We start from the raw sequence: 19,391 nt of genomic DNA, 5'->3' as shown, positions 1-19,391 counted from the left end.
TTCCCTTTCTCCATCCCGCGGCAGATGTTCAGTAAGATGAGATGGAGACGAAAGAGAAGAAAAAAAGACGGGAAAGAAAATTAGCGTAAGCGCGAGCGGGATTTGGTTTTGTTGGGAGATGAGAGAGAGTGTAAAGGCGTCCCCCTTGGTTTGGATGGAGTCGAACTTGTGGGTTACGGGATGAAGAAAAAAGAGTGGCTCTTTTTTTGGGTTCGGTAGTTGGTTTGAGAGAGAATTTTGAGGAGTAGAGATGGTTTTATTGGTTTGTGAGAAGGGGGAACGGTATGGATGCGTTTCATGGAGGTAGAGATGGGATTACGGCTCTTGTTACTAGAGAACTATTGTCTTTTGACGGCTTGTTTATAGTTGCTGATGAAAAGAAATATATTCTTCGTAGGCATGAAGGTGCATACCGTGTTTACAGACAGGTAGATACATGAGAATCGCAATGTAACTGAAAGTTTGGGTGCGGCATGTCTTTACAAAGCGACGTCTTACATCAGACGGCACTTAGTGACGCTCTGCCGCGGTGACATGAATCATTACCACATTTGACTTTATAACAGATGAAGAACAGTAAAAAATGAAGCAAAAGCAGACGAGTGTCACTAGAAAAATTCTGGAAAAAGACGCAACCGGGACAAAGTCTACGACTTGTTGATCGCCCCGCCGCTTCAAAAAGGGGGTTAGTAGTTTAGCACTTCAACGTATCACACTCATCCGTAGCACCGGATGAGAAAAAGAGAAGAGCCAATAGAGAAGCAACAGCGACTCATTTCAATCTTATTAGTGGCTAAAGTTCGTTTTGAATCGTTTTGTTGGATCGTCTGCTTACAGATACTGTGCGGGACGGGATGTTGATGTGATGAGGTGCCTAAACTTACCGACAGTTAAAAGTACGACCACGCACGCCTGTGGAGAGATTGTCAACAGCGGTGATCGATGATTTATCAATGATGCAAGGAGGAAAATAATAAGATGGTTTGAAGAGCTGGGAGTCGGGCTACGTGGAGACCCCGCCCCTGTGCATTTCAGCTTTGGCTGGGAACCAAGGAGATTCCATGCCAGGGGGGACTGATGTGGGCATACACGCACATTGGGCATAAACATTACCATTACCTCGGATAAGGGAACGGAGCATCTGATTAGTACAGAACTGGTACTGCTGACTATATTGTAGTTTGTGTGCGGCGCAAAACCCGCGAAGGCTAACACTAAGAAAGATAATACAACGATAGTTACAAAAAAAGGTATCAACAATTTAGAAGAACAAACCCTCCGTGTATCCGGGGTCAGCATTACGTTTGATTCCCGCACCCTAGCTGGAACAGGGCATCTCCTCGCTCTCGTGTATCTGCCGCTGTCCGATCCAATCACACCTCCCCTGAACATCATATGATGACGGCGCACTATGTTGCCCTTTTGGGATTCCTTGCGGTAAACACCATGGTCCTGCCGATGATCTGGATGTCCACCTCGCCAAAGTTCCGCCGTAAGCCCTCCTCGAACACGGCTCTGCTGTCCTTCCAGTTGTCGAATATGCCCTTATCGTTGTATATCGTCATGAGTCGTCTCGCGAGCCAGTTCATCGGCCTCTCCTCTCCCAAGATGGTTGTTCCTACTAGAACGCCGTTCTCGGCAACGTAGTCCTTTAACAGATCGAAAACCTTGTTTTTCCTCTCTGGCGGTCCAGCAATGCAGTGTAGCAAGTAGAAGATGCTCACGGAGTCGAATGTTGCGCCTGCTGGCAGCGGCAGCGGTTCGGTCGCATCGGCCACGACGGTGTGTACTTTGATGCTCTTCTGTGCTGTAGTGATGCGAGAAGCTGCCAGGTTCAGTGTATTGGGGTTCAGGTCGACGAGTGTAATCTCTTTGCAAGAGCTTTGTGTCCTGACGGCATTGGCAGGGAAGTAACCCGTGCCAACACCAACATCAAGATGTTTGGTTCCTAGAGCAGATTTGAAAAGGGGTAGTTGTACTTTTTCTGTCGAACACTTCCACGCGTAGTTGTTTGATATGCTCAGAACTACCAAGTCGTATAGTCGTAGCAGGAAGGGAGTGTAAGTTGATGAGCCAGCATTCTGTGCTGGTAACTCTGCTTCACCCATACTCGCGGAGACTATATAGAAGATGGAGAAAAGAAGATGATGGAAGCTTCACAACCGAACTGCAGCAGACGATACCAGAAGCTCACCACTCTGGAGGAATAGATAAATAACTAGAGAATGAATGAATGTAACGAAATGAAGAGGGAAGAAACGAAACTCTTATGTATGGGTCACGTTGGCCTGGGGTAATCGACTACAAGCTTCCAACATAAGAGTCTGTGCTTCCAGATGTGATTGAAAAAAAAAAAAAAAAACTCCCCGAGGCCCATCAAAAAGCGACACGGGGCCGCGGGTCCTGTCGTTGCTTAAGAAGGAAAGTTGCGAGAAGCCAAAATTTACACGGTAGACTGATGCTATCAACCAAAATAGCCTACTAATATATCGGCCCCAGCGAACCAGAGATGGCCGGATGTGGGCTGCTCGTACAGTACGGGACTTGATTTGAATCAACTCTGTTGCTCTTCCTATTTTGGCGGCACCTTTGTCAACCGGATCAACAACGGGCATCTCGGATGCCGGACGCTAACATCGTTGATATAAATCCACTTGTCATAGTGTGATGCTCGTGCTTGTGAGTGTGAGAAAGGCAAAGATGGCGTTCTCGTCCTGACCGACCACCCATGTCTCTCGAGGACGCTTTGATCCTCGCCAGCTTTGCCAGCTTTAACTGCTAATCACCGACGTCGCACCTCAAACGGAGCCGAGGATGCTAGTTACCCGCGACCAGGCTCGAGAACCGCAAGATGACCCAATCAGGTAGGATTCTGCGCGACACGCGGAATCTTGCATCAACCTCAATGCGGTGAAGTCTCAGCCCTGGGGCTTCCAGACGCCTCCGGGCACTAGGACTCAAATAGCCTGGCACTAGACACGAGGTCGAAGAAAGGATCCATAGACGGGCCCCGCCAAGCTTTGGGACAGCTTCAGCTTTGCGCCGCGCGCGCAGCCATTGACCAGTCCGCTTGTTCCTGGGCGTCACCGGTGCTTCAACTCTTTTGTCGTCCCCCTTTCGTCCGTCTTGTCGAAGTCTCTTACCGCCGACTCTGACCTGACATGACCACGCCTTTTGTTGTGTCTCTGCCTCTGTCTCTGCTGAGGGTGTCGTGGCGGATCGGAAACATCATCGAAAACAATGTGGCGATATTCCATCCATCAATATTCCGTGTCACCTATCAGAGTTGGAGCCCACCATCTGACATACAGCGCCAGCCTCCTTGGTCTGGAAGAAGTCCAATCCTCGGCGCCGAACTAATACTGTAGATGGCGCGCAGTGGGTCGTAGAGCTCGTACGAGTAGTCGGCCTCGCATGAATTTCGTCCAATAGGGCATCAAGTGAATAAATGACTTGGCAGCCAAAACCGATGTGTCGTCTGCAAAGGATATCCCTCTTTGAGTTTTCCATCAGCAATTGTCACATTTTGGCTCGGCGCGGTGATGCAGGTGCTACTAGTATCATTAAAGACAAAGAGTCATCCTCCTCGTCGTCATCATCATCATTTCGATTATCATTTGACCTTTGGTGTAAACGTTTTCTTCTAATTCCGTACTCCGAAATGGCTGTCGCCCGCTCGCAGACGAGGGTCGTCGCAACCGCTCCATGCCTTACAGTGTCTGGGCCGTGTGTTGTCGATCTACAATGCCCCAGGGTGTGCCGCTTTACAGTTCATCCTTTTCATGCGATTTCTTGACAGTTTCGTCCTCGCAGGCTGCCGGCGTTCCCACCTCCAGCTTGTAGACACACTTCTCGGCCTCGCTAACCCTCCAGATCTCTTCCGTTTCCGCGCATCCGAGCCAGACGTCGGTTCGTCTCTGAGGGCCGTTCCAGCAAGTCTGACCGTTCTCGTATCGCATTACCATCCTGGGACCGCTGCCCAAGCTCTTACCGTCCACCCTATCTTCCTCATCCGCAATTGCAATATCGATTCGCGCATAGTTGCCCATATTGGTGGAAGCGTGTCCCTTCTTGGACTTTTGGAGAGTCTTGTCGAGCCAGCAGAGCTCGTACGTATACTCACCGGCATCAATCTCAGCACACTTGCCCTGGATGGCGCGGAAAATGTCAGACGGCCCAAAATCCTTCTGGAGATCTGACCTCTCTTGCTCAAGCTCCCTAGACTTGTGACTGAGCTCCTGCGCGGCTCCTTCGGCCGCCTCCCGAGCAGCTTTGACAGCACTCGATTCTGAACCATCGGCGGCCGGATCGGCCATCATGCCATTAGAAATTAGCCATTTACGAACAATCCTGATTTTGTCATGAAGCACATCGCGGATAAAGGGAGGGATGTAAGCGTCAAAATCGTAGACTAAAAGAAAAGACTCAAAGTCAGCATCCCAACAAAAATAAGTTAAAAAAGAAAGAGACAATGACGATAAGCTGATAGTGCTTACGAATGTCCGTGTCATCTTGATGCTCTTCGAATGCTTTCCAGTTCACTCCGTTGGTCTCATCGTCCTCTTTGAGGATCTCGTTGATATCGGACTCGAGGAACTCGGACTGGTCAGCGGAGGCTTCGCGGGCTGTCCAGTCTTCAAAAGACTTGACCGCAGCATTGACTACCTCATCCTTGGAGTTGGGGTCATGATCTTGCTTGAGCTGCGCGAGAATGGCTTCGAGCTCGTTCTTCTTGCCGCGCATGATTTCGCGGTCCTCCGTGACCAGTCTGAGAGCCTCCCGCAACTCTTCAACTCTGTCCTTGGCGAGACCAAGGAGGACACCGAGTTTACCCCCGGCACCGGCTTTACGTCGCACAATCTTACCTGCTTCTTCGTTTTGGACTCGAGCATACTCGCGCTCCAATTCTTCCTTCTTGACCTCGAGATCCTTGACGTCCTTCTCCAGAGCGGTGACGCGAGCCTCGGCTTGTTGACGAAGTTCCGATGCTTGCTTGATCATTTCTTGCTTCTTGACAATGGCCTTTGCATGGGCCTTCTTTCTCTCTTCTGCCAGTCTCCGGTACTCTTTGCCTATGGCTGCACAGCGGTTCTCGCACTTGACACCGTTGGCACTGCCGTTCTCGTCAGATCCATCGCAGCAGACATCGTAATCGCAGATGCCATCGTTGACGAATGTAAACGGAATGTAGGCTCCAATGTGTCCCTTGTTGTTGCACCAGAATCCGGGCAGGGTGCGGGTGGCATTTGTAGTTCCAGAAGGGCTGCCATACAGGGGCTGCTCGGGAGAGAGAGGGTCGATGAAGGCACACGCAGCAGTGCCAGGCTCGTCTGAGCCGTCTGGACAATCGCAGGTGTTGTCATTGACACGATCTATGCTGATGACGATGGAGGGGTTGGCGATGCAAGCAAACTCCTTGTTTTGGTAATGAGAGATGACTAAAACAACGTTTGAATCAGCAACTGGACATTAATTGGACATCAATTGGACCCCAATTGGCCTTTGCAAGAGGCCACAGAGCAGCCCGAGCTGAGCTGAGCTGGCCATGTCTTCACACCGGCACTCCGTCTGTAAGGCTCCCCGGCTCAGCAACAGGCACTATTTAGTTGACTTACACTCTGGTCCAACTCCGCGCGGCACGCTGCCAGCAGCAGCCACTGTAAGCGAGCACATGACGCTCAGCAGCGCCAAACTCTTTGGGTGCTGCATCGCGGGCAAGTTGCAAAGGGGGTTGATGTTGAACTTGACACAAAAGGTGGCTTGTAGCGCCCAAGCTGTCTCCAAGTAGACAAAGTGGCAGCTCCCCCCACTGGCCTTGGTGGAGTCTCTCCTTAAGCTCCTCCGGCAAAGCTCCGGCACAGCAAAGCCCCCGATAAGATGTCCCACATCGCGGGGTTCCAGGGGAGATGCGACTTTGATAGGTACCCCTCCAAGAGAAAAAAAAAAAAAAAAAAAGGTCCATCCATCTAATCCAATACTATGGTTTGACAGCTCAGCCGCAGAAGTTAACCGTCACTCTTAATCCCACATACATTCTCTTTTCCCTCCTTGTCTGATGGCTCCGGCTCCTGATGCTGCGGCTCTGGAGAGTCTCGAGACCCTCGTCAAGACCGCAGGAGCTCTTCTGAAGCAGCTTCAAGATGTGCTGGGTGAAATCCGAAACAACCCAGAAACCGTCTCGACACCAGCAACTTCGTCAGCATCAACAACGCCTCTCGATGCCCTCGCCCTGGCCCGCGATTCTGCCACTCTCATAAAAGCTCATGCCACCAAAGTCTCGCTGCTCATCATAAACAAGCCCTTCACTCCGAGCGCAATCTCGTCCGTAGTCCGCGAGCTCGTCACCGGTCCTATACCCGGTCTTGCGGCGTCCGTCCAGGCTTGCGATTCCAACGGATACACTCTGGTATTCCGGCGCGAGCTGGCATGGAGGTGTCAGCGTGTGTTGTCAGAACTGGCCGACCTCTTACAGAAGATTCCCAAGGATGGGAAAGTCTTGACAAAGGAAAATGAAGGGTTTGGTGCTTCGGGGAAAGGCAGCATTGCGTCAACTGGTGTTCTCTGGGCTTCCTGCGACAAGGTCATCAGCCTTGCTAATGGCGGCGTCAGCGGGTTCTTTGTGGAAAAGATGAATGAGTGGAAAGACACTCTCAACGACATCATGGAAGAGATGAAGGAATGGGGCGACGAGGAACCTGATGAAGACGACGACAACGACGACGATGACGAAGATGATGTTGATGATCTTGCAGACCAAGTCGGGTCCACTCACATATCAACGCAAAACATTCTCGACGACCTTATGAACTCACACCGAAGCATCCCCGCCTCCGACCCTGACGGCATCCGTCCCCGTCTCGAATCATCACTCCGCCGCCTGCGCCTCGTCATCCTCCTATACCAAGCCATCACCAAGCGCCGCATGAAGAAACTGCCGTCCCTACCGCAGAGCAGCGCTGGCGACAAAGTCCCGCGCCGACTAGATGAGCTTGCTACTCTATTGCAGAAGCTCCCTGATAGTTTTGGGGATTTGGCGTGTGCCTTTTACGAGCTGCGGCCTAGGGAGATTGATGATGCCATGGACCAGTGCTTCCTCGATGCGTTTGCCGTGAGCGAGCTGCTGAGTGAGAGCTGGGACGGCTCAAGAGACGAGTTTACGGAGTGGACAGAGAAGTTTCAGAAGGAGATTAAAAAAGCATAGCATAAACGAATGAGAATTTCCATCAACCACCACCATACATCATCACCAATGCTGTTGATCTGTTCCTCCCAAATCCAGATCCCCCCGCCTACGCATTTTGTATTTTCCTGTTCTTTATTTCCCCCTAGTAGTTCTTTCCCATAGCCTGCCAGGCAAATCCATCAACCCAACCAACCAATCCATCCACATCCATGTCTCCCACCTCCCCTAAAACGGAATACTTCCTAAAATGTCAATAACATGATATTTCGAAGCCATATCCAACAAACTCTGACACCACAAAGGACTGTCGAAAAACCAATTCACAAAGCCCATTGTATGCTTGATAGCTTCTTTATATATATTTGAACCTCTAGCAAACACGTCAAATACCCAAATAGGAACAAATACAATGCGCCACCTCCCGCTCGCTTCAAAACGCCAATGTCTCGTATTTCCTGGCCTTTCCAAAAGCGGCAATAACTTCGCGCAGCAGAGACAAGAAGAAACAGACAACATGTATATACCTATCTAAAATAGATAACAGCTGGAACATGGCGGATGCTTGATGACGTTGACACTTACGACTCAAAATGGGGACATGCATAGGTGCTCATTTGATTCAAAGTAATTTCAACCGAGAAAAGGAATGAAAGACGGAGAGAAAGGACACAGTCATCTTGTGATTTTAGTCTATTCATTGCATAATGTTCAACAATCGCTGAGTACATACATCCGCTTTACATACTTGTCACATATACTACACGTCAAATGGTTCAAACTGCGGGCTCCCTGTATCGTTGCCGTCCTGGTCCACAGAAAATTTCCTTTACTCCATGAAAGAAAGAGAAAGAAAAAGAGAAATGAATGAGAATTCTCCCCTGCTGCAACAAGCCCAACCTCGTCCTGTGGCATCATAATCATCACGCCAATCGGCATCGCGGCAATCTCTCTCCATTCTTCAATGCAAAGCCTGAGTAGTTGAATGATGTTCGGACACATGGGACTCTCCTAGGCGCTTATCCTCTGGTCCACCATCTTCAACAATTGGGGTCTCCGGAGTAATGGTCAACTCTGGCGTGTCGAGAAAAGGTGGTGCATCCCGTAAGCTGCTCTCTGCCTCGCTGGTACTGAAAACCGTGTCATTGCTCATGCCCGATGTTTCGATCTTGAGAGCTCTCTCTACATGCTCAACGTTGCCCTCATCCTCCTTCTCCTCCTCTGGGACCTGGGAAAGCGGACGGGGCGAGCCGTCACCCAGCTCCGCTTGCTGTGTCGAGGATCCATCCTCAAGGTTGACTCCGACAATCTCAGCTAGGCTGCTAAAATTAAACATGGGCTCGCTTTCTGTCTCGACGTCGCCGCTGTCACTGCGATTGCCCATGCTGCGTCTCTTGGCTGCATCCGAGTTACCAAGCCCCTGATCAGTGAGGCTGCCCGATGGGCTGTCTCCCACCGACGAGCCGAGCGAGGATGCGTTGCTCATCTGCCGCAAATGGGATCCTCCACGGCTGCTCGAAGTAGGAATAGGTAGTGACCCTGTGGAGGTCGTTTCTGTTGCGCCCGGCTGAGGCTCGCGTTCAACCCCTTTACCCTTGTCGCCAGGGCTCTCCGCTTTAGTCTCTTGATTCGGAGATTCCGCTGCTCTGCTCGACTGCGAGGCCGATGGTGAATTCGACTGCAGAGTGAGTTCAAGTCGCAAGTTGCTGGCTGCACTATTTCCTCGCTTGCGACCCAGGCCCAAGGAAAGACTGCTTCCACTGGCTCCGCTGATGCCGCCCGCATAAGGATCCTTGGCTGCCTTTTTAAGAGCTTTACGCTCCGCCTTTTCACGTTCCTTTTCACGCTTCTTGGCATCCTTCTGAAGAGCCTTCTCTACTTTGCGTTTCCGCTCCTCCTCCGCTGCGAGTGACAGACGAATCGCTTCCATAAACATCATTTCCTCAAGCTCCTCCATTCGAGTACGACGCGTGCCATCTGGATTCCGGCTCGAACTTCGTTCAGGTGGCTCCTGACCTTCTGCCGTATCGGTTGCACCACCGCTGTGTCCTCCGGGAGTGGTGGTACCGCCACTGTTCGTGCTCGTATTCCTCCGGCTAAACCTACTCGTACGTATCCTTGGCCGAGACTCATTGCCTCCTATCAAAAAGGCTGCGGTGTGGAGAGCGGTGGCTGCAGCGGCACGGCGTGCTTGGTGAGCACGCGCGGTGGCCAGTTTCGTGGCCCAATCCGGTCGGACACGGTCAGTAGTGATGACATTGGGTGCATTGGCCGACAAGCTATGTGCCCTTCTCCGTCCTGCTACAGGAGCAGGCGCCAATGTAGAGTTGAGTGAGCTCTGAGAAGACATGGCAGTGTTTGAAGCAATGTTGGACGAAGAAAAGGTCAGCCCGCGTCGAAATGGAGGCGGTTCGTATGTGACACCGAACTCGGGTTGTTGGCAATAGGGGCATGCTGAAGGCTCTGATATTAGCATTTCGGGGGGGTCTTCGGCAGAGAGGCCCTCGTTCGGATCCCGCGCTTGGCCATCGGGGTGGTGCTCAGGAAGGTGTGGATCGGCTCGCTTGATCTGTACAAAGCATTCGCTACATATCGGCTGGTCACAGCATCTTGTGTGGTTGAGATAAGGAGGGTATGTCAAGAAACAAATGGGACATTCAGAGGCATCCTTGTAAAGGAAAACCTCAATCGGCTGGCCATTGACAAATGGGTCATGGGGAAGGTTGATCTCCTTGGGTGTCAAGTCAGTCGAAGACGTATTTCGAGAGCCCACGCTCAAGGCCGCCGCCAATGCCCTCGCCCTTGGCTTTATAGATCCCCTGGAGGGACCGGCCGTCGATGGGGAGGGCAACGCGGAGCCACTTCCTGACCCGCTACGATCTGAAGCAGTTGAGAGAGTCCTAGGTCCCATCTCCACCGTCAAACTGCTTAGATTCTGGGTGGGAAGAGAGTCAGGCGGTGGTGGCAGGCGAGGTATCAAGTCAGGGTCAGGAGGCGCATCGGCCGCGGGGATAGGTAGGCCACGGGCCGCCGCAATAAGCTGGTGCTCAGCCCAGTTATCAGACCAGTCATTGAGGCCACGCCAGAAGGGGGCCATTTTTCGCTCAATCTAGGTGATTCCAAGTTAGAGAGGCCAATAACAATGCTCGGCTTGGAGAGCAACAACGCACCTGCAGCTGTCTGACAACAGCCTTGTTGAAATCCTCAGTCCCAACATAGGTTCCCATGGTGACGAGATAACCTCCGTCAACGTGTTCCTCTCGTATACTCCGTTCGCGGTCTTGAGCTCTTTGGATTCGCTCACGTTCGAGCTTCCGTGCTTCTCGCTCTTGTTTTGTCTCGCGATGTTCGAACGGGGCATCTGGGCGATCTCTACTTCGGGACCCAGAAGCCGCTCCTAGGCTAAGAAAGCCTCGCTCCGATCTCATTAGCTGGAGACGTGGATCGCCCAAGACACCGCGAGAGGAATCTCCCATGTCGAATCGCCGCCCCCGGCCATCCTCGGGATAATCGGAGCGAGATTCCTTTGTGTTTGTATTGCCCATTGTGAAAATGCAAAAGATGCGCAACGAAATGAAGAAGAAATCCAGATGAAGAAAAGATGAAAAGAAAATCAAACAATAATGAACGAGGGGAATACGATGCTTGGAAGGTAATCAAGCGAGGATCGGCGGGTTGGTTGAGATACGAGTTGGTCCTACGATTATCTCAACAGGGGACTCGCAGGTCGTCTATCCAGATCTAATGCGACGATTATCGAGAACCGGCGCAGAGATGCTCCAGGGTCATGCGCCTAATAGATGGCGCACGCGAGAGAGGAGCTAAGAGACGAGTGCCTCGCTTCCTTGCGATCCGCCACAGGAACTGGCGACTCAACAGGAACTGCTTCAGACTGCTGTAGGAAGCAGGTGTTGCATAGTGGTGTCTGCGATCGACGCCTCTGACGGGCAGCCAGTTGCTTCGTGCGGCAGAAATACCGAGCGCTTTATTTGTCGGGCGACTCGAAGATGGCGGGTGGCAAAGGAGGAGCTTCGCACGTCAATAGACTTGCCCCAAGCAAGCAGCAGCTTCGATCTGGACCGCCTTAGTGGCCGGATATTGGCTTGGCGAACGCAGGCCGGAAGAGAAGCAAAAGCGCAGATGCAAAGAGGCTGAGAAAGAGGCCGTGGATGAGGCGGTCGGGATGCGACGCGATGCAATGCGAATGCAAGTTCGTGATAGTTGCGTGCCCGGGAAATGCGAGGTTGGTCTGGATATGGATGTTGAAAGCGGGACAACGATAACGGTCAGCGTGGGCAGAATCACCTCCCCCACCTTGTAACGATGCAAATATGGGGAGCTGTCCACAAGTACCCCAGCCAGGGGAGGTACAAATCCGGGCGGTTGAGCCTGCGGGTGGCCGCCACAGCGTTCCAGAGCGTATTCCATGGCCGCTTGTTGAGCTGGGCTACAGCGGGTTGCAGTGCCTAGAGGCAGCCTAGAGTCCGCTGAAATGGGGCCTACAGCAGCCATTGATCCATCCATCCATTGGATTCAGTCCCAGATTCAATCCCTTCAGCCTCAACCAACGTTCTACAAAGCAAATCTGGAGGCAAAACATGGCCGTGAGACTGGCTCTAGCCCACCTTGGATTGATCACGGCCTTCTATACGCATTGCTTCCGTCAGATACGATGCGCCTGATTGCGCCTCTCCCATGGTCACCGTAGCTGTTCTGCTTCCTACTGGATTCTCCCAGCGGCCATCTCCAATTACCCGGTCAGCATCCAAAAGTATCTCGCTGCTACCAGGTACTTTCGGGACAGCCGGACTCAAGTCCACTCGTACGCGTAGGTGCTAAGCCCAGGACATGTGCCCTGCTAAGAGTGGTACTAAGGCAGTAGAATCAAGCTTCGTTTGTTTGCTTCATTTCCCGGATCTGGGATGATGGGCTTGATATTATAATCATTGGGCTGCTTATTGCTTACCTTGAGATTGATTAGAATGCAGTCGCGAGTCCTTTGTTCCATAAAGCTGTCCAAAACTCCAGGCTGTGCTCGAATGGCAGTGCAGCCGACTTTGTTCGTATGCACGCTGGGTCGAGTCTTGTTTGCTTGTCTTGTACCTGAATCTTCCGAGGTTCTCAACGCCAGTACAAAGTACCTCCTCCACAGCAAACCCCGGAACCGGACTTTTGTCTTTGCTTCGCCAAATCCGTCCAAACCCGTTAGCCAGCAATCCTTCGAGCTTATACGTGCGCGCGCCATTACTCGTATTTTACCAGTGTTCTTATCTTCCTCTGTTGCTTCTGCTTCTTCGAGAGCCTATGAGTGCTGTCCGTGGGTATTTGCAAAAATTAGCCCTGTGCTGCACAATGATATTTTTTACTTGGAGTCGGCCTCATTATGAGATCATTGATCGGCACTCCGGCGAATCAACGTCATCAAAACACATGTGAATGGTGCTGCTTGGCTCCGATCCCGCTGTTGGAACCATTTAGCCGGCAGCAACAAAATTGAACTTAGCTCCAGATTCATGCTGGCTGCAAGGGCAAAGCAATTGATTAATGTAAAATTCCAAGGCGAGTCTATATGCTAAGCTAACTCGATAGATTCTTTGTGTAGAGCAACAATGTCCGGGGTATCTTTGACCAACGCAATGCCATGCAATATATGATACAAAGCTCTCAACCATCTAATCTATGCCATGATCCCATCACCAGTCTACTTTCTAGGCGCCCATGCCTGCAGCCAATCCCTCATCTTATCTAAACTGGCCTTTTCGTATTCAGCGGCGGCAACACACCACTCAAGGTCCCAAGCCTTTTCGGCAGCCACCAGCTCTGCCAGTTTGCGGCCTGTCTGGCTTGCTTCGTCAACGCAAAAGTAGCATGGTTGCGAGGCATCAAGTGCTCCTGGAAGAAACGGTTTAACGAGAGGAAGTGCCGCCGCAGCGGATGATCCCTTGGCTTCGAGGCCAGTGTTTGATCGTCCAGTCTTGCACCACTCATTTGCGCAATGTGATTTCCCGCACCCTGCCATCAGCTGGCTGAGATACCTTCTCTCAATTCTTCGTCGTAGAGCTTTGCCATCAGGATCATGCATGCTAACGTACAAGGGCCCAAAACATAATGAGCAAAGGCCAATGTCGTTGCCTGGGGCTTTGACTTGAGAGCCCGGCGTGCCAATCTGCCCCTTCGACCCAACGCCGTATAGTGTTCTTCCGCAATTGACATTCCGGCAGATTGAAGGTTTAGATCGGCTCACCTTGTCGAGTTCGTGGTGCTTTAAGTGAGTTTCCATGTCTCGGAGACGAATTATTTTGTCACACAGATGGCACTCCGTAGTACGGGCCCCATCTGCCAGTTCGTGAGCTGTCATTCCCGAGAGGACAACCTCAGGTGACGGGTTAAAGGGGTCGCCTTCTTGAGGAACTTCAAGATGGCAAAATCGGCAAAGAATAATTTTGCCGGGGCAAACGCTTGTGCGGTGGCGTGCCAGGTCTGAGAGTGAATTGGTTGAGAAATCACAAGCCGGACAATTGCGGTCAGTGTGGAATACATGGTCGTGTTTAGCTTTGCTAAAGGTCGAGTCCCCGTGGGCTTCGTCGTGGCTGCAGTGCCAGTGGGCGTCATATTCGGGCGAGCCCTTTTTGAAGACCGACTTGCAGATAGGGCAGAGAATATTGTTCCTCAGACAAAAGTTTTGGTGTAGAACCATGGTCCGCTTTGGAACCCATTGTAAGCAGTTTGAACACTGTTCCTCATCTGTGGAATGTTCCTGGTCGAGCTCCATAGCTTCAGCAGTAGATTTTTCTTTCAGAGAAGCGGTCTTCGCCCGAATAGTGTAAGTGTAGGGGGTTGTGTTGGTCGGAGCTGTATCAAAGTCGGCATCCTGGTAGGCGTGAACCGATATAAGGAGACTCTCAGCATCTTCAATTTCGACATTGGTCGGTGATATCGTGATGGACTTGATGCCATTCTGAGCCGGTGAGAAGTCGCCGAACACATGGGCTGAGTCTCGTGGCAAAGACCTCTGTTGGCGCGACTTCGGTGTGATGAATAAATCCAAACCATCCGCATCAGAGATTCCACTTAGAGAGATGACCAGATCCTGTGATCGATCCCATGACGGAAGCGTATAATCGACATATTGACCAGGCACTACTTGCCCTTCTGTGTCTTTCCAGATGCTCAACTCGCCGCCCTTGGAACTACCACCGGAAGCGCCCGACTGTCCTTTTGCAATGATCTGGCGCATTGTCTCTCGAGCTTGTTCTTCGTTCAGAGCTTCAATATCAACCTCTAAATCTGTATCGATAACGCAGATGCCGTCACCATCCGGCGCAAACTTATCCACCAAGAGCTTGAAATTCTCTCCTTGCGAGCCTTGAACGGGAATGACCGTGTTCTTTGTCAACGTTGTGAAGTTTTGCCGAAGCTGACGTTCTAACAAGGGTTTCCAGTCGTCGGGATCATACCCAGCTTCGAGGGGTCGCAGCCGTACATATGTTCCCTTTTGAAGCTCTACAGCATGTACGGTTATCCGGCTGCTCTCTGGGGTAGCATTTTTGCTCTCCAAGTCCTCAGGATTCTCGATATCTATGACATCGGGGGTCGTTGACACGTAATCATCGGAGCCGATGGCTAGAGCCTCGAGGAGTAATGAACTCAATCCAATGGTCCCCTCTGGCGCAGAAAACTCTCTGATGCCAGCGTACACCACATTGTGGTTCTTCGGGTTGACAAGACGGAAAATAAGAGGATTTGGAAGCTGCTGTGTCTCTTGTCCGTACGACTGGTTACTCAGATAGCTAGAGCCGAAGTAACCGTTGCTACCATTGGAGGATGTCGTCGCTGCTCGGGCAGACGAAGCCGAGAGTAGTTGCTGGAGAGCAGAAGGAGGGAGGATAATCTTGTCTCCCGGAAGCTTGCTGCCGGTTGGATCGGAGGGAGGGAGTATGGCGAACGAATCCGACCACCGAAGACAGATAGGCTCGTCCATGCTGGTCTGATATTATTATGCTACGCCTAGACGCAGCTCTTTGTTATATGAGCAAAGGTTGGACAGTTTCCAAGGAAAGGAAAGGGACGCAGCCAGAAAGCCACAGTTGCACGGAGGTTGATTAATACAAATACAAATAGCTTCCATTTCTCAGTTGCCGCAATATCAACGATTAAAAATAGATGTCTGGATTACCTACGCCGTTGCGAAGGCGACAGCTGGAAGACGCGGCAGAAACGTCTAGAGGGGCAATTGCGATAAGTCAGCATTCCGTGCAATTCTACGAAGCACGGAGCTTTGGTGTTCTGCAACATGATGTAAGCACACTTGTGGGCGCACGTGCAAAATCACGTGCATTCAGTATCTGCATCGTGACTGCCAAGAGGTCATTCTCAAAGGCAATGTAATCCGTCAAGCATCATTTTATGACCATTCAAAAGGCCATTTCAGTACTACAGACACGACCAAATGGAGTTCTCAAAACAGATGCAGCTCGAAGTGCCGTTGAGTCTCGTCGTTGGCTTACTAACAGCAATGAAATGAGGAGATCCATGTTCAAGGTGTCAGCCAAGCTGCCCCGCAAAATGAAGCTGCCGCCGTGCGACCAAAACTCTCCCCCACGCCGAGAGATCTTGCTCATCAGTTCGGATGCTGGACGGCAGAGCTCCGCCGTTCCGGTGCATGCAGACCCTTGAGATGAAACGAAAGTGGCAGCAAAGAGGGGGCTTGACACGCTTGTGGGCGGAGCTATCATTGCACACGTACAGCCAGCCAGCAAAGCGAATACCATTCAAAGGAACTACGATTGCAATTTTCCAGTTGTCCAAACACATGGGACATGTCAACAGTGCTTTTTCTTTGTTCCTCTGAAGAGACCCCACGCACTGCAAGTTTCTGGCTGCAGTGCTCGTGCTGCTCTTGATTGTCTTCTTCCATGGACAGGGGGGAGGATTTGGGATTTTGTGGGGTAACGGCGGTTGGGTGGTGAGAGCTCATCCGTCGAAGCTTGAGAGTGTGAATCGTTGCCTCTTCTGATTCGTCTCCCAAGATCCAGCCAGATTATGCCACCTCGCGCATGGTGGGAGCTCCCAAAAATGACGAATCTCTAGGGACGTTACATACCTACTGAGAGTGCTACATAAACGCATTACGTCTTGGTCGCCCATTCGCCACACACAGTCCCTCCATCTCAGCCGATGATCCATATCCGCAAGGAATTTACTAATTTCTTTATTATTTCACCAAATGGAGGTTGCTTCGGTCCTTCGGCACTTCTTCTGTTAGGTTCACCTCGCCTCGCCTGGGCCAGTTCGGTCGACGCAGCCGCCGCTGGCGCTGCTGAAATCCCACCACGGAGCTCACCTACAAGCTGCCGTTGGGAGAAGGGCCCCCCATCTGGCTATACGGCGCCCCCAATCTCCCGTGCGTTGGGATTGGCCATCCATAGCCTGATAAGGTGAAGGTGTGGTCTTAGTCCAAGATTGCCCTGTCTTAGCCAAGCTAGCCATAGCCCAGGCGCCGAGAAAGTCTATACTCCATGTGGCAGTAGTTATTTCGTCTCTCATACAGGCGGTTCTAAGCTTCGGCCACGTCTCGCTCCATGCACGAGTAAGGACCAGACCGCCCAGTCTGACTGGCGGCAGCTGTGTCTCTCTCAGCAGAGCATTTCTGCCGTGTAATCTGAGATTGTCTTACTGCTTATAAACAAGGTTGTACCAACGTATAGCACGTGTGCCCACCGTGTACAGGCGCTCTAATCGAGGAGGTGCTTTGTACTTGTGTATTAGGTAGGGCATCCGTTCTGGGTAACCACCAAGTGCATATATCACTGGCCTCCCATCTGTCAAACTTCCAACTCTCATGTTATTCCCGCTCTCCATCTATCCTTATTTTATCTGCTTGTTGAGAAAAGCGTTGAGCGCTGGTCTCTCATTACTTTCAGAAGACTCTTAGCTTTTCAGCCACCATCTCTTTCAACCTAGACCGTAAACTTAGCTACACGGAAGCTTCCCCAATTCCTTCCCCACCTAACATCTGCATATCATATCATCCTTCATCTTTCCTCGTGCTGGCTTCACCTGGCCACAAGATCACGGCTTTATCTCGCCTGCGACGAATCTCCATCGCCCGCGAAGTCTTTCGTTCTCCAAGGTCCAGGTAGCCTGACATGAGCTTAGCTACCGTCGACGACCCAACGCGTGAAGAGCTCCAACTACTGGCGACATCGGAGACGGAGGAATTAGCCACTACCCTCTATGACACCATCCACAACTCTCTCATCTTAAGACACATTATTCCCTATTTGCCCGTGTCGAGTGTCCTGAGCCTCGCTGCTACAAGCCGAGCTTTCCGAGCCCTCATCCGAGAGACCCCAGGAGTTTTCCGTCATCTTGATTTATCTCACATCAAGGCAGTCCAGTTTGAGATTGACAAGATCGATCATGGAGGCGAGGTCTGGCGCAATGTTCAGCTAGATGAAAACCTCACCGAAGATGAGTGAGTGCATGGCGGTTCCCTGTATCATACCATGTCATACGATGCTAAGCTGACTTTTTCACAGCTTCTACTCCGGCCCGCTGAGGGGCATCTTTTCAACCCTTCGGCGACAGAGCATTCTGCAGAATGTTCAGACTCTGGTACTTGACGGGCTCTCCGTGACTTCGGAGCTCTGCCATGAAATTATCAATGATGCCAGTTTCAATGTTCGCGTCTTGTCCATTCGTGAAGTCAAGAACCTGAACCACGGCAAGCTTCGCCAAACACTTCAGTATGCTTGTCGCCCAACCCGGCGAGCCGGCTCCCCCAGTCTCAAGGCGCTCTACGTCTTTGGCCCCAGGGACGTGTTGGCTGCTGCACAGCAACCCGATCCATCCGGAGCGTCTATTAGTGCAGAGTGGAACCAGAAGAGCCAGATGGCTCTGGCATCCTCGCTACAGAACCAAGGCGATGCTTGGTGGAACAAGAAGGGCCGCATCCTGCCTCGGTCTGTCAGCCAGGAGTGGGCCAACTGCATGCTCGCCTGTCAGGGCATCATAGCCTTCGATGCCGTTCTCTGCCGCGGGTCACGACACCGAAATTCGCCGGCCTACAAGGGCGGATCGGATCTTGATAGCGCTCCCGCTGTGGCTACCCATGCTCTCCTTGGCTGTGAGAGCTGCCACGACGCTCCCGAAGGCCTCACTCTTCCGAACAGCGGCGCAGTCGCCAACTTACCGCTACTAGCACCGCTGCCTCTCTTTTCTTCGGCCCTTAGAGCGGCGATCAACCCCAGAGAGCCATGTAGCTCGTTTGTGCCTAGATGTATGGACTGTATCCGCGAGCGATACTGCACCAGCTGCAACAAATGGTGGTGCGAATCATGCTATGTGCTTCCCGGCCAGAGTTTCGGGGGCCATTTTGAGACACAGGTCACCATTGTTGACGACGATGATGTGGTCAATGACTTTGACGAATTGGATTTCGCAACTCCGACCATGAAAAAGGTACGAAACGGTCTCTGTCATTCATGTACACTCGCTCGAGCCCAGGAAGAGAAGGGAAATCGTAGTGGAAACCTAAATTCTGCGACATGACGAGCCGGGGATGGATTAGACCAGCCGATCAGGCCAGTCTCGAAGACAGACCTCTCGAATTTGTAGGCAGTGTTTGTCCCAACCCCAATCCCCTTGTTGTTTGAAGAGTCGCAGGCATCACCATCATCACAATGCAATGTTTCACATTGGGAGAAATATCCAGCTAATGATTGACTGCGTAGCCACGAGTGTCGAAGAGTTGCTGGGAATGCGGCAACAATGTGAGCATTACCCCCTTCTTCTCTCCGTGACTATGCTTTCTATATTAGAGAGAACTAACGTAGAGGCGAAAAACCGCAGTGCGATGATTGCATTAACCTTACCCAGAGGGTGTGCAAAAAGTGCTGTGCTGGATACTGCACCACTCACAATGAAGGATGTTCGATGAACCACGTAAGTCCCCACACCAGATTGACAAGTGAATACACGGATTGCTAACGCAGCAAACAACAGTGCGATTGTAAAGCTCACCCCCTCTTGGACCTGATATAACCCGGCTATGAAGTGTGAAAGCTAACCAGTCATACAGGGTGTGTGTCCCGGGGTCGAGGCCTGGGCCGTCTTTGATCAGCATGGGCCGATCTTCTCCTCTCTCCTCCCATTTCTTTTTTTTAATGCCATGCAAGCCATGATATCAATGGAACCTCTCCTCTAACCT

The 19,391-nt window shown here is 51.5% G+C and overlaps 6 protein-coding genes across 6 annotated transcripts; 2 read left to right on the top strand and 4 right to left on the bottom strand.

The window, feature by feature from the left end:
* Positions 1–1,409: 1,409 nt before the first annotated feature.
* On the bottom strand, positions 1,410–2,108 carry T069G_03043 (methyltransferase domain-containing protein; the record flags this gene model as incomplete). Its single annotated transcript, XM_056170253.1, has 1 exon — positions 1,410–2,108. The coding sequence occupies one exon, from the start codon at positions 2,106–2,108 to the stop codon at positions 1,410–1,412; it is 699 nt and encodes a 232-aa protein (XP_056031145.1).
* Positions 2,109–3,764: 1,656 nt separating this feature from the next.
* T069G_03042 (glucosidase II beta subunit-like domain-containing protein) lies at positions 3,765–5,709 on the bottom strand (the record flags this gene model as incomplete). The annotated part of the gene is made up of 3 exons (XM_056170252.1): positions 3,765–4,411; positions 4,497–5,438; positions 5,616–5,709. The coding sequence occupies 3 exons, from the start codon at positions 5,707–5,709 to the stop codon at positions 3,765–3,767; spliced, it is 1,683 nt and encodes a 560-aa protein (XP_056031144.1).
* A 346-nt stretch (positions 5,710–6,055) lies between these two features.
* Positions 6,056–7,201, top strand: T069G_03041 (grap2 and cyclin-D-interacting domain-containing protein; the record flags this gene model as incomplete). The annotated part of the gene is made up of 1 exon (XM_056170251.1): positions 6,056–7,201. One exon carries the CDS (start codon positions 6,056–6,058, stop codon positions 7,199–7,201), a length of 1,146 nt encoding a protein of 381 aa, XP_056031143.1.
* A 940-nt stretch (positions 7,202–8,141) lies between these two features.
* T069G_03040 (uncharacterized protein) lies at positions 8,142–10,725 on the bottom strand (the record flags this gene model as incomplete). Its single annotated transcript, XM_056170250.1, has 5 exons — positions 8,142–8,408; positions 8,487–8,527; positions 8,594–10,289; positions 10,351–10,439; positions 10,485–10,725. 5 exons carry the CDS (start codon positions 10,723–10,725, stop codon positions 8,142–8,144), a joined length of 2,334 nt encoding a protein of 777 aa, XP_056031142.1.
* A 2,156-nt stretch (positions 10,726–12,881) lies between these two features.
* T069G_03039 (amino-terminal zinc-binding domain of ubiquitin ligase e3A domain-containing protein) lies at positions 12,882–14,417 on the bottom strand (the record flags this gene model as incomplete). The annotated part of the gene is made up of 1 exon (XM_056170249.1): positions 12,882–14,417. The coding sequence occupies one exon, from the start codon at positions 14,415–14,417 to the stop codon at positions 12,882–12,884; it is 1,536 nt and encodes a 511-aa protein (XP_056031141.1).
* A 2,911-nt stretch (positions 14,418–17,328) lies between these two features.
* Positions 17,329–19,225, top strand: T069G_03038 (uncharacterized protein; the record flags this gene model as incomplete). The annotated part of the gene is made up of 5 exons (XM_056170248.1): positions 17,329–17,657; positions 17,722–18,643; positions 18,916–18,954; positions 19,034–19,126; positions 19,187–19,225. The coding sequence occupies 5 exons, from the start codon at positions 17,329–17,331 to the stop codon at positions 19,223–19,225; spliced, it is 1,422 nt and encodes a 473-aa protein (XP_056031140.1).
* Between the last annotated feature and the right edge of the window lie 166 nt (positions 19,226–19,391).

This window comes from Trichoderma breve, chromosome 2, assembly GCF_028502605.1.
Source record: "Trichoderma breve strain T069 chromosome 2, whole genome shotgun sequence".
Taxonomy (NCBI): Eukaryota; Fungi; Ascomycota; class Sordariomycetes; order Hypocreales; family Hypocreaceae; genus Trichoderma; species Trichoderma breve.
The sequence above is the reverse complement of the archived record's forward strand: the minus strand, read 5'-3'. Positions and strand labels throughout refer to the sequence as shown.